This window comes from Rhinopithecus roxellana, chromosome 14 (assembly GCF_007565055.1).
Source record: "Rhinopithecus roxellana isolate Shanxi Qingling chromosome 14, ASM756505v1, whole genome shotgun sequence".
NCBI lineage: Eukaryota > Metazoa > Chordata > Mammalia > Primates > Cercopithecidae > Rhinopithecus > Rhinopithecus roxellana.
Window position 1 is genome coordinate 124,006,958 of NC_044562.1, and position 12,817 is coordinate 124,019,774.

The 12,817-nt window shown below is 43.2% G+C and overlaps 1 protein-coding gene across 9 annotated transcripts in view; it reads right to left on the reverse strand.

Annotated features, from left to right (window-relative positions):
• Positions 1 to 3,276: 3,276 nt before the first annotated feature.
• The window catches only part of R3HDM1 (R3H domain containing 1), a 213,754-nt gene continuing 204,213 nt past the window's right edge, over positions 3,277 to 12,817 (reverse strand). For 6 of the 9 annotated variants that reach the window (XM_030916131.1, XM_030916134.1, XM_030916133.1 and 3 more), the window contains 3 exons: positions 6,535 to 6,617; positions 5,989 to 6,073; positions 3,280 to 4,619 (listed from right to left, as the gene is read on the reverse strand). In XM_030916131.1, the coding sequence (XP_030771991.1) occupies positions 4,264 to 4,619; positions 5,989 to 6,073; positions 6,535 to 6,617 (524 nt within the window). In that variant the 3' untranslated portion in view covers positions 3,280 to 4,263. Of the gene's footprint in view, positions 4,620 to 5,988; positions 6,074 to 6,534; positions 6,618 to 8,971; positions 9,018 to 12,817 lie in introns of all 9 variants that reach the window. The other 3 variants (XM_030916129.1, XM_010367320.2, XM_030916132.1) reach the window with 2 other exon arrangements.

The window sequence follows — 12,817 nt, forward strand, 5'->3', positions numbered from 1 at the left end:
GGATTCAAGGGCAGCTGTATCTGTTTCTCAAGCTGGTGAAGGTCATGGGCTGAATGTGTGTGCAAGAGCCTCAGGTTCTTTTAGCACCAGCTGTTAAAGGCTTGTAGAATCCCAAGCAACCAGGGGCCAGCTGTGAATCCCACCAGGTATATAATGCCTTTGTGCTAGCACTTCACTGGGCCCTAGAAGACGGAACTCATGCCCTTAGCCTTTGAAGACTATAGATAACATATTATCTGTTGGACAGGCAGTGGGCTGGGATTAGGGGTCTTGCCTCTGCTGAACTCTTAGGTTTGCATGTTTTCTGTTGTTGATAACAGGTAGAGAATCCAACTCAGCTGTTTCCTGAGGTAGCTGCAGATATGCTTTCTTTACTCTTCCCAAGCTACTCCGGAACTGTGGGTTCTACTCAGAAGCCTGTGTTTCCACACTATTTATAGGCTATAAGGTCCTCCCTAGTGGGATCAGGATAACATTTTCCTAGCTTGGGAAAGGCTCACATCCCTATTTTGTTGCCAGCTCTGATGCCGATCTAATAATTTTTAATTACCTGCGGCACCATGGCAAACACACCTTATACTTATACTTATACTTATATAGATCACAAACACATATCCAATATATCCATGTTCTTTGCAAACCAAGAGCTTCAAACCATAAGCCATATTCTGTTTTCTAATATTAAGTAGCATAAACAGACAGAATGTTATGAACTGACCTCTATCATTCCCAAAGAAAGGACTGCTGGAGCTGCTAACATTGGCACAAGAAAGAATAACACTTTGTTGGTAAAAGTAGTATCCGCCCCTAAAAATGGTCAGTGGTCTGGAAAAACCCATGATATGGATTATTGCCAGGGCTGTGGGACATCTGAAGCTGTCTTTGAGATTACCAGTCTAGACCAAATCACATCTTAAATGCTTCCTGTGTGTGCTTCTACCGCCCACCATTTTTATACAGGTGAAATCAGATTTTAGAAGATAAAAAAAAAAAAAAGGGGGGGATGTACAGATTAGGAACGCGTGCATATTTTTGCAATAGTGGTGAGATTGGCAATTTCATTGTTATTTCCATGTGATTGTCAGGGAATGTGGGGGTGGTGGCTAGGAGTTAACTCTACAATAGCCTCTGATCTTTTTTAGCTGTAGTGTCTTACCTATTTACTTTGCAAGTATTCAACTCCTACAAAGTAAGAGTTTAAAGCAAAAACTGGTTTACCAGAATTCCTACTGCAGGAGTTAAGATACTTTTTTTTTTTTTTTTTTGAGACGGAGTCTCGCTCTGTCACCCAGGCTGGAGTGCAGTGGCCGGCTCTCAGCTCACTGCAAGCTCCGCCTCCCGGGTTCACGCCATTCTCCTGTCTCAGCCTCCCGAGTAGCTGGGACTACAGGCGCCCGCCTCGTCGCCCAGCTAGTTTTTTGTATTTTTTAGTAGAGATGGGGTTTCACCATATTAGCCAGGATGGTCTCGATCTCCTGACCTCGTGATCCGCCCGTCTCGGCCTCCCAAAGTGCTGGGATTACAGGCTTGAGCCACCGCGCCCAGCCTCTTTTTTTTTTCTGAGATGGAGTTTCCCTCTTCTGGCCAGGCTAGAATGAAGTGGTGCAACCTCAGCTCACTGCAACCTCTGCTCCCCAGGTTCAAGTGATTCTCCTCCCTCAGCCTCCCGGGCAGCTGGGATTGTATAGGCGCCCACCACCACACCCGGCTAATTTTTGTGTTTTTAGTAGAGACGGGGTTTCGCCATGTTGGCAAGGCTGGTTTCAAACTCCTGACCTCAAGTGATCCGCCCACCTTGGCCTCCCAAAGTGCTGGGATTATAGGCATGAGCCACTGTGCCTGGTCTAAAGGGAATATTCAAGAGAAATTAATTGCAGGCTAAGTGTGGTGGCTCATGTCTGTAACCCCAGCACTTTGGGAGGCCAAGGCGGGTGGATCACCTGAGATCAGGAGTTCAAGATCAGCCTGGCCAATATGGTGAAACACTGTTTCTGCTAAAAATACAAAAATTAGTGGGGCATGGTGGCAGGTGCTGTAATCCCAGCTACTTGAGAGGCTGAGGAAGAATTGAACCCGAGTCTGAGGTTGCAGTGAGCTGGGATTGTGCCACTGCACTCCAGCCTGGGTGACAGAGTGGCTCTGGTCTAAAAAAAAAAAAAAAAATAATAATAATAATAATAATAATTGCAAGAAACCATGAGGTTGTGACTTTTGTTTTTTTTTCGAGGAGTCTTGCTCTGTCGCCAGGCTGGAGTGCAGTGACACGATCTCGGCTCACTGCAACCTCCGCCTCCTGGGTTCAAGCAATTCCCCTGCCTCAGCCTTCCCAGTAGCTGGGATTACAGGTGCACACCACCATGCCCAGGTAATTTTTTGTATTTTAGTAGAGACAGCATTTCACCATGTTGGCCAGGATGGGAGGTTATGACTTTTTTGGTCTCCATCCCCATGTATGATTGAAGAATTGTTGCTGAAATGCTAGCCTTACTTATGTGTCCTCTCCATCTTTGATTCTCTGCAGGTCAAAAATAATTAAAATTGAACAAGACTTGGAAGCAAGAGATTTTCACAGACCTCACACTCTTACTCTTTCCCCCGGCTATGGCTCCTTAATCTAAAATGGTTCTAAGACAGCTCCAATTTTTGATCCCAGGAGTACAATATTCACAAATGGGATGTGCTAGTTGGTGGGGAAGCCTGGCATTCTCTGGGACCAGTGGGACCTTGCAAATGTGCTAAAGCGAGTGCATATCTGCACCGAGTCTGGTGACACCTAGTGCTCTTCAATTTCATAGTAAAAGCCCTAGTCTGGGCTGGAAGATAACCAGGTTTCAGGCAAGCGGCAGCTGGCAGACCCCTAACTTTTTGATTTCCCAACAGGGTGACTTTGCTTGGCTTACCAAAGGGAAAAGATGTCTAAAAAGCATTTGAGTCTAAGTGGACAATTGGGTGTGCAATATATAAGCTAAAAACAAATTTATCTCACCAAACATAATCTTCTATTTTTAGTTGCCTGACAATAAAGTATGTTCATACTCCAAATTTCTATAGTTTGTAATAACTTTATGATAGAGAACACAGTAACAAGAATCATATCCACCAGGAATCACTGCCATTAGAGAAAGGGATTTTTGGGACATTTGTAAAATGAGGTGGTTTACTGTTTTTCATCTTCTGTAAGTTTGAAATTGACTTAAATCTTCCAAAAAGGTTACTGTCTTCAAAGCTGACACTCATTTAGAAGGTGCTTTTAATTAAAAAAAAGACAAAGTGAGCCTATATTTGTAAACATTTATTCTCTTGAACTGAAAAAGGCTTGCATCAGCACACATTGTACAGCCTTGCAAATTACACAGAAATTGAAAAGAAGGTTCCTTGTTCATAAGTGCAATGAATCTTTGATGTCCAGTGATCCGCTGCAAACAATGAAAACAAACTGTAAAGCACTTAAGAAGTTTCCAGCACTCATCAAATGCATTTCCTTAGGTGACAAAAAATCCACAAGGAGGGGAATGCAAGTAAGTGGCATTTAGTTATTAGAGAGATACTTGAAAAAAAAAAAAAAGTGGAAGTATTTTCCTGCTTAGAATGATTTCTGTTCCCCTCTAAATGTAAGTGGTTTAAGAGGCATTAAGAACATAATTTATTTTATACTTAATGTTCACACTACCTAAATGAATAAGGAAAGGGTCCTACAGGGGAGAGTTATGTATTTTTTGGCAATTGTTTCTGAGTTTAGAGATCTGGGGGAAGAGTAATCCTCTATTTGTGGGCTCTTCTTAGCATCCCTAACCCCCAAGGAGATAGTACATGGTTTTGACTTGGTTATTTCACTCCTGCATTCTTTTTCCCCCAAATTTTAAGTTGGGTCACATTGTGCTGGCTGCAAAAAGAAATACAGGTTGCAACTGGTTACAATCATTTTGAAGAATAATTTGCTGTACAACAGAGCTTTGGATCTGATACAAGAATTTAGAAATATAAAACAAAATCACTGTAAAAGTTAGGAGGCATTTGAATGGCATTTCCTTAGAAAAACCTGCTAACTCTGTATCATTCTGACGTGGATTCCTACAGTCATGTGGGGTGAAATGCATATATTTTCCCCCTTTGCTGGATCACTGGCCTTTCTTCAAAAGCTATAACGCCATGAACACACATCCTAGGAGTCTCTATAATGTTAACAGAAGCTCCAAACACCAAGCCAATCAAAGATGGGAGAGGGTAGGGGAACCATAAAGGCGAAGGGTCCAAAGGTGGCTGTTACTGAGAACTTGCCCTTTCCAAAATATGAAAGTCATAGTGCTTCTTGCTTGTTCTCAGCTTGAACTTGTTAACTGAGTTAATTTGTTTCTTTAATGCATTCTGTGCAGCTGAAATGGAGGGGAATGTGGCTAAGACGGTGTAGGTGGAGGCCAAGTCACTGGGTTTAGAGCGTTCAGGGTTGACAGTGTTGTCCCCGCTGCCACAGCAGAGGGGGTGACGACGTGGTTGCGACTGGGGGTCCCGGAGCCACCGGATCTTGGCGCCAATTTTAAAGAGTTCCCCAAAAAGCTTTTCAGCTTCCATGCGAGTTATTCCGTCTGGTAGTTCAGTAATTTCCAAGACCTTCCCAACAACTAGAATAGAAAAGGTACAGAAGTAATACATCCCTGTTACCAAAAAAGTTGGGTAAAAAAGCACTGTAGACTCAAATATGACATGGGAAATGACCATTCGAATACACAAAATTAAAACTTTTAGGGCCATCTGTTTTTTTTTTTTTTTTGGGAGATGGAGTCTTACTCTGTTGCCCAGGCTGGAGTGCAGTGGTGTGATCTTGGCTCACTGCAACCTCCACCTCACAGATTCAAATGATTCTCCTGCCTCAGCCTCCCAAGTAGCTGGGATTACAGGCGCCCGCCACCATGCTCAGCTAATTTTTTGTTTTCCGTAGAGATGGATGGGGTTTCACCATGTTGGCCAGGCTGGTCTCGGACTCCTGAGCTCAGGCAATCCACCTGCTCAGCCTCCCAAAGTGCTAGGATTACAGGCATGAGGCACTGCACCCGGCCAGGGACATCCATCTTTTAAATCATTCCTACTTACCCCGTAGGCAAGGGGTAGAGGGCTAATAGTGTTAAAGCTACTGAGCTGGGTGTGCCTGTAATCCTAGCACTTTGGGAGGCTGATGTGGGCGGATCACCTGAGGTCTGGAGTTTGAGACCAGCCTGACCAACATGGTGAAACTCCGTCTCTAATAAAAACACAAAAAATTAGCCGGGCGTGGTTGTGGGCGACCGTAATCCCAGCTACTCGGGAGGCTGAGGCAGGAGAATTGCTTGAACCTGGAAGGTAGAGGTTGCAGTGAGCTGAGACCATACCACTGTGTTCCAGCATGGGCAACAAGAATGAAACTCCATCTCAAAAATAATAAATAAATAAAACAAAATTAAGCTACTGATGTCAGTCTTTACTGGCAGTTGCACAAATAAAAAGAAACATTGTATGGTGGCTTCTCTAAATTAGGTGATCTCAAACATTTTTCTGAACTTCACATTTCCATTGTAAAATAAAATAAAAGCACTTGCCCTAACCACACCACAAGGCTGCTGAGTAGAAAGTTAAAGTACAAACTTGAAGGCACTTTACCACAGAGAGGCAATGTATTTGTTGACTCAGACTCTCTCCCACATGGATGTAAGGACAAACCCTTTCTCAAAGAACTAAGAGGCTAAGAGTTTCATTCTACTTGTTCCTCTCACACATTTCCCTTTGGCCCCTCTGTCCCTCCTAAACCTACCTGCATCTTACCATATATACTCTCATATCTCAAATGACACACGGTCATAGGAACATATCCAAGAATCCTAAATCAGAGACGGCAACAATTATTATGACTTTTTGCAGGATTCTAGGAAGAGGAAAACCCATTTCTGTGCTGTGGTGTATTCTTAAAGACTGTCACCAGTTTGTAGACCCATATCCAGTTGCCCCTCAGAGACATACCTGTTTCTCCTGCTCCAAGGTCGGTGGATGCAGCTTTTTTAGCTTGTCTCCTTCCTCGGTTTCCATGCCTGCTGCCAGGCTGACCCTGAAAACCCAAAAATAGTTGAGAAACAAGGTTAATAATGCTGAAAAACACACTTTGGATGTTTAAAAACTTAACACCCAAACACCTTTAGTTTGGGTTTTGCACTCTGGCAGAAGAAAATCAGTCCCAGGCCTTCTGAATTCTGCCTCTGTGGCAGTGACATTCCTGTCCATTGTGACCAATCGCTTGCTGACGGTCCTTCATTAGCAAGAGTGCCCCAATTCCTAGCCACTGCCTTGTCTTTGGGTGGCACTAGGGAATTCCTGCTCTGCCCAGCAGCATGCCATCTTCTCCCTTGCTCTGCTCCTGATGGAGCCAGTGATAATCTGTGTAAATCAACTGGCTGAGGCACAGAGCTCTCCTTGGGCAGTGCCAACAGGTGGGCTCAGGGTTGCCCCTTACACTCTGAGGGAGCTATGATGTTCTGCAACAAAGTCTAGGAGGTTAGTTGTCTTTTATACCTGTTGGTTTGGAATGTGTCCGTGCAGAACAGCAGGAGGGTTGTACTGCAGCGGCTGGCCAAGTAATGGATACCTGGAATCTCCTGAAAGTCAATAAAATATATTTACATTTTTTCTTTCCTCAGTTAAAAAATACTTGCCAGACGCTGGCACGGTGGTTCATGCCTGTAATCCTAGCACTTTGGGAGGCTGAGGCAGGCGGATTACTTAAGGCCAGTAGGAGTTCGAAACCAGCCTGGCCAACATGGTGAAACCCCATCTCTAATAAAAATACAAAAATTAGCCTGGGGCGTGCTGGTGGACGCCTATAATTCCAGCTACTCAGGAGGCTGAGGCATGAGAACTGTTTGAACTTGGGAGGTAGAGGTTGCAGTCAGCCCAGATGGCGCCACTATATTCCAGCCTGGGTGACGGAGTGACTGTCTCAAAAAAATAAAAATAAAAATAAAAAAGTACTTGCCAGAGTTTTCTAATTGTTCAAAATAAGATGAACAGGGGAAAGAAGCAAGTATGGTAGCATAAAAAAAGTATAGATAACTGACATTTTTCTTTTGGAGACAGAGTACTGCTCTGTTGACAACCCAGGCTGGAGTACAGTGGTGCAATCATAGCTCACTGCAGCCCTGAACTCCTGGGTTCAAGTGATCCTCCTGCCTCAGCTTCACAAGTACCTGGGACTACAAGCACAAACTACCACATCTGGCTAATTTTATTTTAGGAGAGATAGATTCTCACTATGTTGACCAGGCTGGTCTCAAACTCCTGGCCTCCAGCAATCCTTCCACCTCATGAGTTGCTGGGATTACAGATACAATCCACCATGCTTGGCTAAATGACATTTTAAACAAGAATAAAAAATTTCCACATATCCTTTTAAGAGCCCAGGCAAAATTCTGAAAAGATTAAGGACTAATAACAGTGGTTAGGAAGCAGGGTGCATGGTAGGAACTACATGAATAGAGATAGGATGGAGAGAAACTTCTCTGTACACTTTGAAGATATGGAAGAGGAAGAATCTAAGAAAACTATGACACTAAATCCTAACATCCCATATGAAATACACCAAAATAACTACAACACACATGCCAATCACTTGAGGTGCTGAAATCTACATCATTCTATTATGATTAAAATCTTACCTTTCAGAGGAAGGAATAAACTCTGGATAAACATTAAGTCTTTATCTCCCCAAATTCACTATTAATTGCTATAAATTTATGCATATAATATATGCATGTACACATTTACATATACTCAAACACACTTTAATAGCTTTAACCAATGGGTAATTGTACATCCTAGGTCTTAAGTGTGCTCTTCTTAATCTTTAAGTGAAATTTGCATTTATAATTTGAACCTGTTTAGAAAAAGTTGTGTAGTTCTTAAGTGTCATTATTCATAAGTATCCCCTTCCTAAATCAGTAAGTGTGGGTTAGTGAGGATGGAGATCTTCCAATTGCTTTCTTTCACTCAGAAAAGCCAAAAGTCATCACACGGCAAAGGCTTAATAACTGCTGACTGCAAAAACTTTGCCTTGGATAATAAGATTTTTGTTTTAAATTTTCATTTATTTTATAATCATAAGTTCTCAAATTTAGTACATTTTGTGTTTGGAGGAGGGTTATCAGTAGGTGCTAGGAAAGCATCCCCAGGAAATTGTGCACCCCTTCTCCTGAGAGCTTCATAACAGAAAGAAGCAAGGTGTGGACTTCTTGCCATTCCACAGGGCTCCTTCCGGGTGAACACAGTAAAGATGCCTGGGCAGCTCCCTGGCAGGACATATGCATGACACACTTGCTCCTTCCCAACCTATAGATGGAAGGGCAGATATGACATGGGGTTTTGGCACTGAGATCAGAGATGCTGAGTGACGTGTGAAGGTGTATAAAAAATAGTTGTGAAGGCCGGGCGCAGTGACTCACGCCTGTAATCTAGCACTTTGGGAGGCCAAGACGGGTGGATCATGAGGTCAGAGTTCGAGATCAGCCTGGCCAACATGGTGAAACCCCGTCTCTACCAAAAACACAAAAAAATTAGCTGGGCATGGTGGCGCGTGCCTGTAATCCCATCTACTGAGGCAGGAGAATAGCTTGAACCTGGGAGGTGGAGGTTGCAGTGAGCCAAAATCGCACCATTGCACTCCAGCCTGGGCAACAGGGTGAGACTCTGTCTCAAAAAAAAAAAAAAAAAGAAAATAGTTGTGAAGAAGTCAGAGTTAAGTGCTACAATAATGAAATTTAAAAAATTTAATGAGGCTCAAAAACTTAGCATTAACAGAATAGCTGTTTAATGTTAATAGCATTAACAGAGAAAGCTGTTTAAAAATTCTGGAATCCCCTAGATAAAGACACCTAAAATTTTTCAACAAAAGATAAAAACCTTTTAATTCTATAGAATTTCAAGTATATAAAAGTATAGATAGAAAAGCATAATGTACCTGCTGTCATCCGGGTTCAACTGTGATCGCCCCTGCTTTGTTTTCCCTGAAGTATTTAAAGCAAATCTCAGCATTTTACTTGTAAGTATTTCAGTATACAAACATTTATATCTAGTAGATAACTCCTTTTTTTTTTTTTTTTGGGACAGAGTCTTGCTGTGTCACCCAGGCTGGAGTGCAGTGGCACCAACTCTGCTCACTGCAACCTCTGCCTCCCAGGTTCAAGTGATTCTCCTGCCTCAGCTTCCTGAGTAGCTGGGATTACAGGTGCCCACCACCACGCCCAGCTAATTTTTTTCATATATGGAGGTAAGATTACAGTCAGCAGTACAAAGACCCCTCCTAATAGGTTGGGCTAGGTGTTCCTCTTGCAGCATTCATACCAGACTGTATAATGCATACTGTTTCAATTTATCTTTTTAAAATATGCAATTTCTAAATTAATTAATTTATTTAGAGATGGAGTCTTGCTCTGGCACCCAGGCTGGAGTGCAATGGCACGATCTTGGCTCACTGCAACCTCTACCTCCAGGGTTTAAGCGTAGCTGAGATTACAGGAACGCGCTACCATGCCTGACTAATTTTTTTTGTATTTTTAATAGAGATGGGGTTTAACCATGTTTCAGGCTGGTCTCAAACTCCTGACCTCATGCTCCACCCATCTTAGCCTCCCAAAGTGCTGGGATTACAGGTGTGAGCCACCACACCTAGCCTTTTTTCTAAATTTAATAAGAAATTTGTTTTGTAGAAAATTTGGAGATAGAGAATTACAAAGGAGAAAATAAAAACCACCCCGGTGCTGGGTGTGGTGGCTGACATTTGTAATCTCAGCACTTTGGGAGGCCAAGGTGGGGAGACTGCTTGAGCCAAGGAGTTCAAGACTAGCCTGGGCAACATGGTGAAACCCTGTCTCTACCGAAAATACAAAAATTAGCCACGTGTGGTGGTGTGCCTGTAAGCCCAGTTACTCAGGAGGTTAAGGTGGGAGGATCATCTGAGCCCGGGGAGGTCAAGGCTGCAGTGAGCCACAAGTGCACCACTGCACTGCAGCCTGGGAGATGGACTAAGACAGTGTCTCAAAACAAGCAACAACAAACAAACCAACAACAACAAAACCCACCCTGGTAATTCCATCACTTTTAACATTTTGGTGTATATCTTTTCAGTCTTCTACATGTGTGGGCTGACTCATGCATATGTGTGTGTGTAAGTTTTTAAGGAAATTGAGATATAATTAACATACAATAAACATTCCAAGTGTTGAATTTGATGAATTCTAACAATTGTAAAAGTCCATGTAACCATACCATCCCCCTTAAAGAACATTTTCATCCCTGGAATAGTTCCCTCCAGCCCCTTCCCAGTCAGTTCCACACTCCATCTCTACTACTATCTGATTTTTAATGTCACAGATTAGTCTGTCTGCAGCTGAATTTCATATAGAATATATTATCTTTTTTTTTTTTTTTTTTTTGAGACGGAGTCTCACTCTGTCGCCGGGGCTGGAGTGCAGTGGCTGGATCTCAGCTCACTGCAAGCTCTGCCTCCCGGGTTCACGCCATTCTCCTGCCTCAGCCTCCCGAGTAGCTGGGACTACAGGCGCCCGCCACCTCGCCCGGCTAGTTTTTTGTGTTTTAGTAGAGACAGGGTTTCACCGTGTTAGCCAGGATGGTCTCGATCTCCTGACCTCGTGATCCGCCCGTCTCGGCCTCCCAAAGTGCTGGGATTACAGGCTTGAGCCACCGCACCCGGCCTAGAATATATTATCTTTTTGTCTTATTTTTTCGTTAACATCGTGACCCAGAGAGTCATCATGTTGTTGTGTGTCAGTAGCTTGCTTTGTTCACTGTTATTGTTGAGTAGTAGTACCTTTTTTTTTTTTTTTTTTTTTTTTTTTGAGACAGAGTCTCGCTGTGCCGCCCAGGCTGGAGTGCAGTGGCCAGATCTCAGCTCACTGCAAGCTCCGCCTCCCGGGTTCACGCCATTCTCCTGCCTCAGCCTTCCTAGTAGCTGGGACTACAGGCGCCCGCCACCTCGCCCGGCTAGTTTTTTGTATTTTTAGTAGAGACGGGGTTTCACCATGTTAGCCAGGATCGTCTCGATCTCCTGACCTTGTGATCCGCCCGTCTCGGCCTCCCAAAGTGCTGGGATTACAGGCTTGAGCCACCACGCCCGGCCAGTAGTACCCTTTTAAGGATATAGCACAATTTGTTTATCCAGTCTCCTGTTGATGGACATGTTGGTCATGTCCAGTTTGAGCTATTATAAAATAAGGTTGCTATAGATGTTCGTATACAAGACCGTGTGACCATGTTTTCAATTCTCTTTCCCCTAGGAGTGGCATTGCTGGGTTGTATGGTAAGTGATTAAAATCTTAGGAAACTACCATACCTTTTCCCAAAGCGGTTTCATCATTGTACACTCTGACCGCCAATGTGTGAGAATTTTAGTAGCTCTGTATCTTTACCAACATTGTTTGTTAAATATTCACATGTGGATTTTGCATGCTGTGGGGGTTTGGTGTACTTATTATTTTGTCACCCAGGTAATAAGCACAGTACACAATAGGTACTTTTCAATCCTCACCCTTCCCCCTCAAGTAGGCCCAAGTGTCTATTGTTCCCTTCTTAGTGTCCATCAATGTTTAGCTCCCACTTACAAGTGAGAACATTCTTCTTTTTTTTTTTTTGAGATGGAGTGTCAATCTTGTCGCCTAGGCTGCAATGCAGTGGTGCGATCTTGGCTCACTGCAACCTCCGCCTCCCGGGTTCAAGCAATTCTCCTGCGTTAGCCTCTCAAGTAGCTGGGATTACAGGCATGTGCCACCATGCCCGGCTAATTTTTGTATTTTTAGTAGAGATGGGATTTCACTATGTTGGCCAGGTTGGTCTTGAACTCCTGACCTCAAGTGATCTACATACCTCAGCCTCCCAAAGTGCTGAGGCGTAAGCCACCATGCCTGGCAAGTGAGAACATTCTTTACCAACATTTGGTGTTGTCCGTCTTTTTGATTATAGCCATTCTAATGGGTGTGAAGTGATATTCTGGCTTGAATATCCATTTCTATAATGACTGATGTTAAGTATCTTTTCAATGGCTTATTAGACAACTGCATACTACTTCAAAATGTCTGTGTAATTTGTTTTTCAAAATCACTCACCATATTGCGAATATTGCTTCCCCCGCTTTTTACTTTTTTTTTTTTTGGAGACAGAGCCTCTCTCTGTCGCCCAGGCTAGAGTGCAGTGGCACGATCTCGGCTCACTGCAGCCTCTGCCGCCCAGGTTCAAGCGATTCTCCTGTTTCAGCCTCCCAAGTAGCTGGGATTATAGGTGCCTGCCACTGCGCCCAGCTCATTTTTGTAGTTTTAGTAGAGACGGGGTTTCACTATCTTGGCCAGGCTGGTCTTGAACTCCTAACCTTGTGATCCACCTGCCTCGGCCTCCCAAAGTGCTGGGATTATAGGTGTGAGCCACCGTGCCTAGCCTGAAAATTGCCCCTTTTTAATGGTTCTTTAGATAGCCACATAATATTCCTTGTATGAATATACCATAATTTAAGTATTCCTCATTGATGAACAGAATTAGGTTTGTAAATTTTTTTCCTATAGGATAAACTCTTCTGTATATAAATCTCTGTGTGCATTATCCTTAGGATAAATTCTAGGAAATAAAATGATTTCCATATTAGTTTATAATCATCTGCTTGCATATCTGCTCCCCCAAGTAGAGTAAGGGTTAGTGAAGGTAAGGCCTTCTCCTTGTTCATCTTTATACGCCAAGGGCATAGCCATTTCCTTAATAAATGATTGTTGAATAAATTTTTGTATAATCTTTTTTCTGTTTT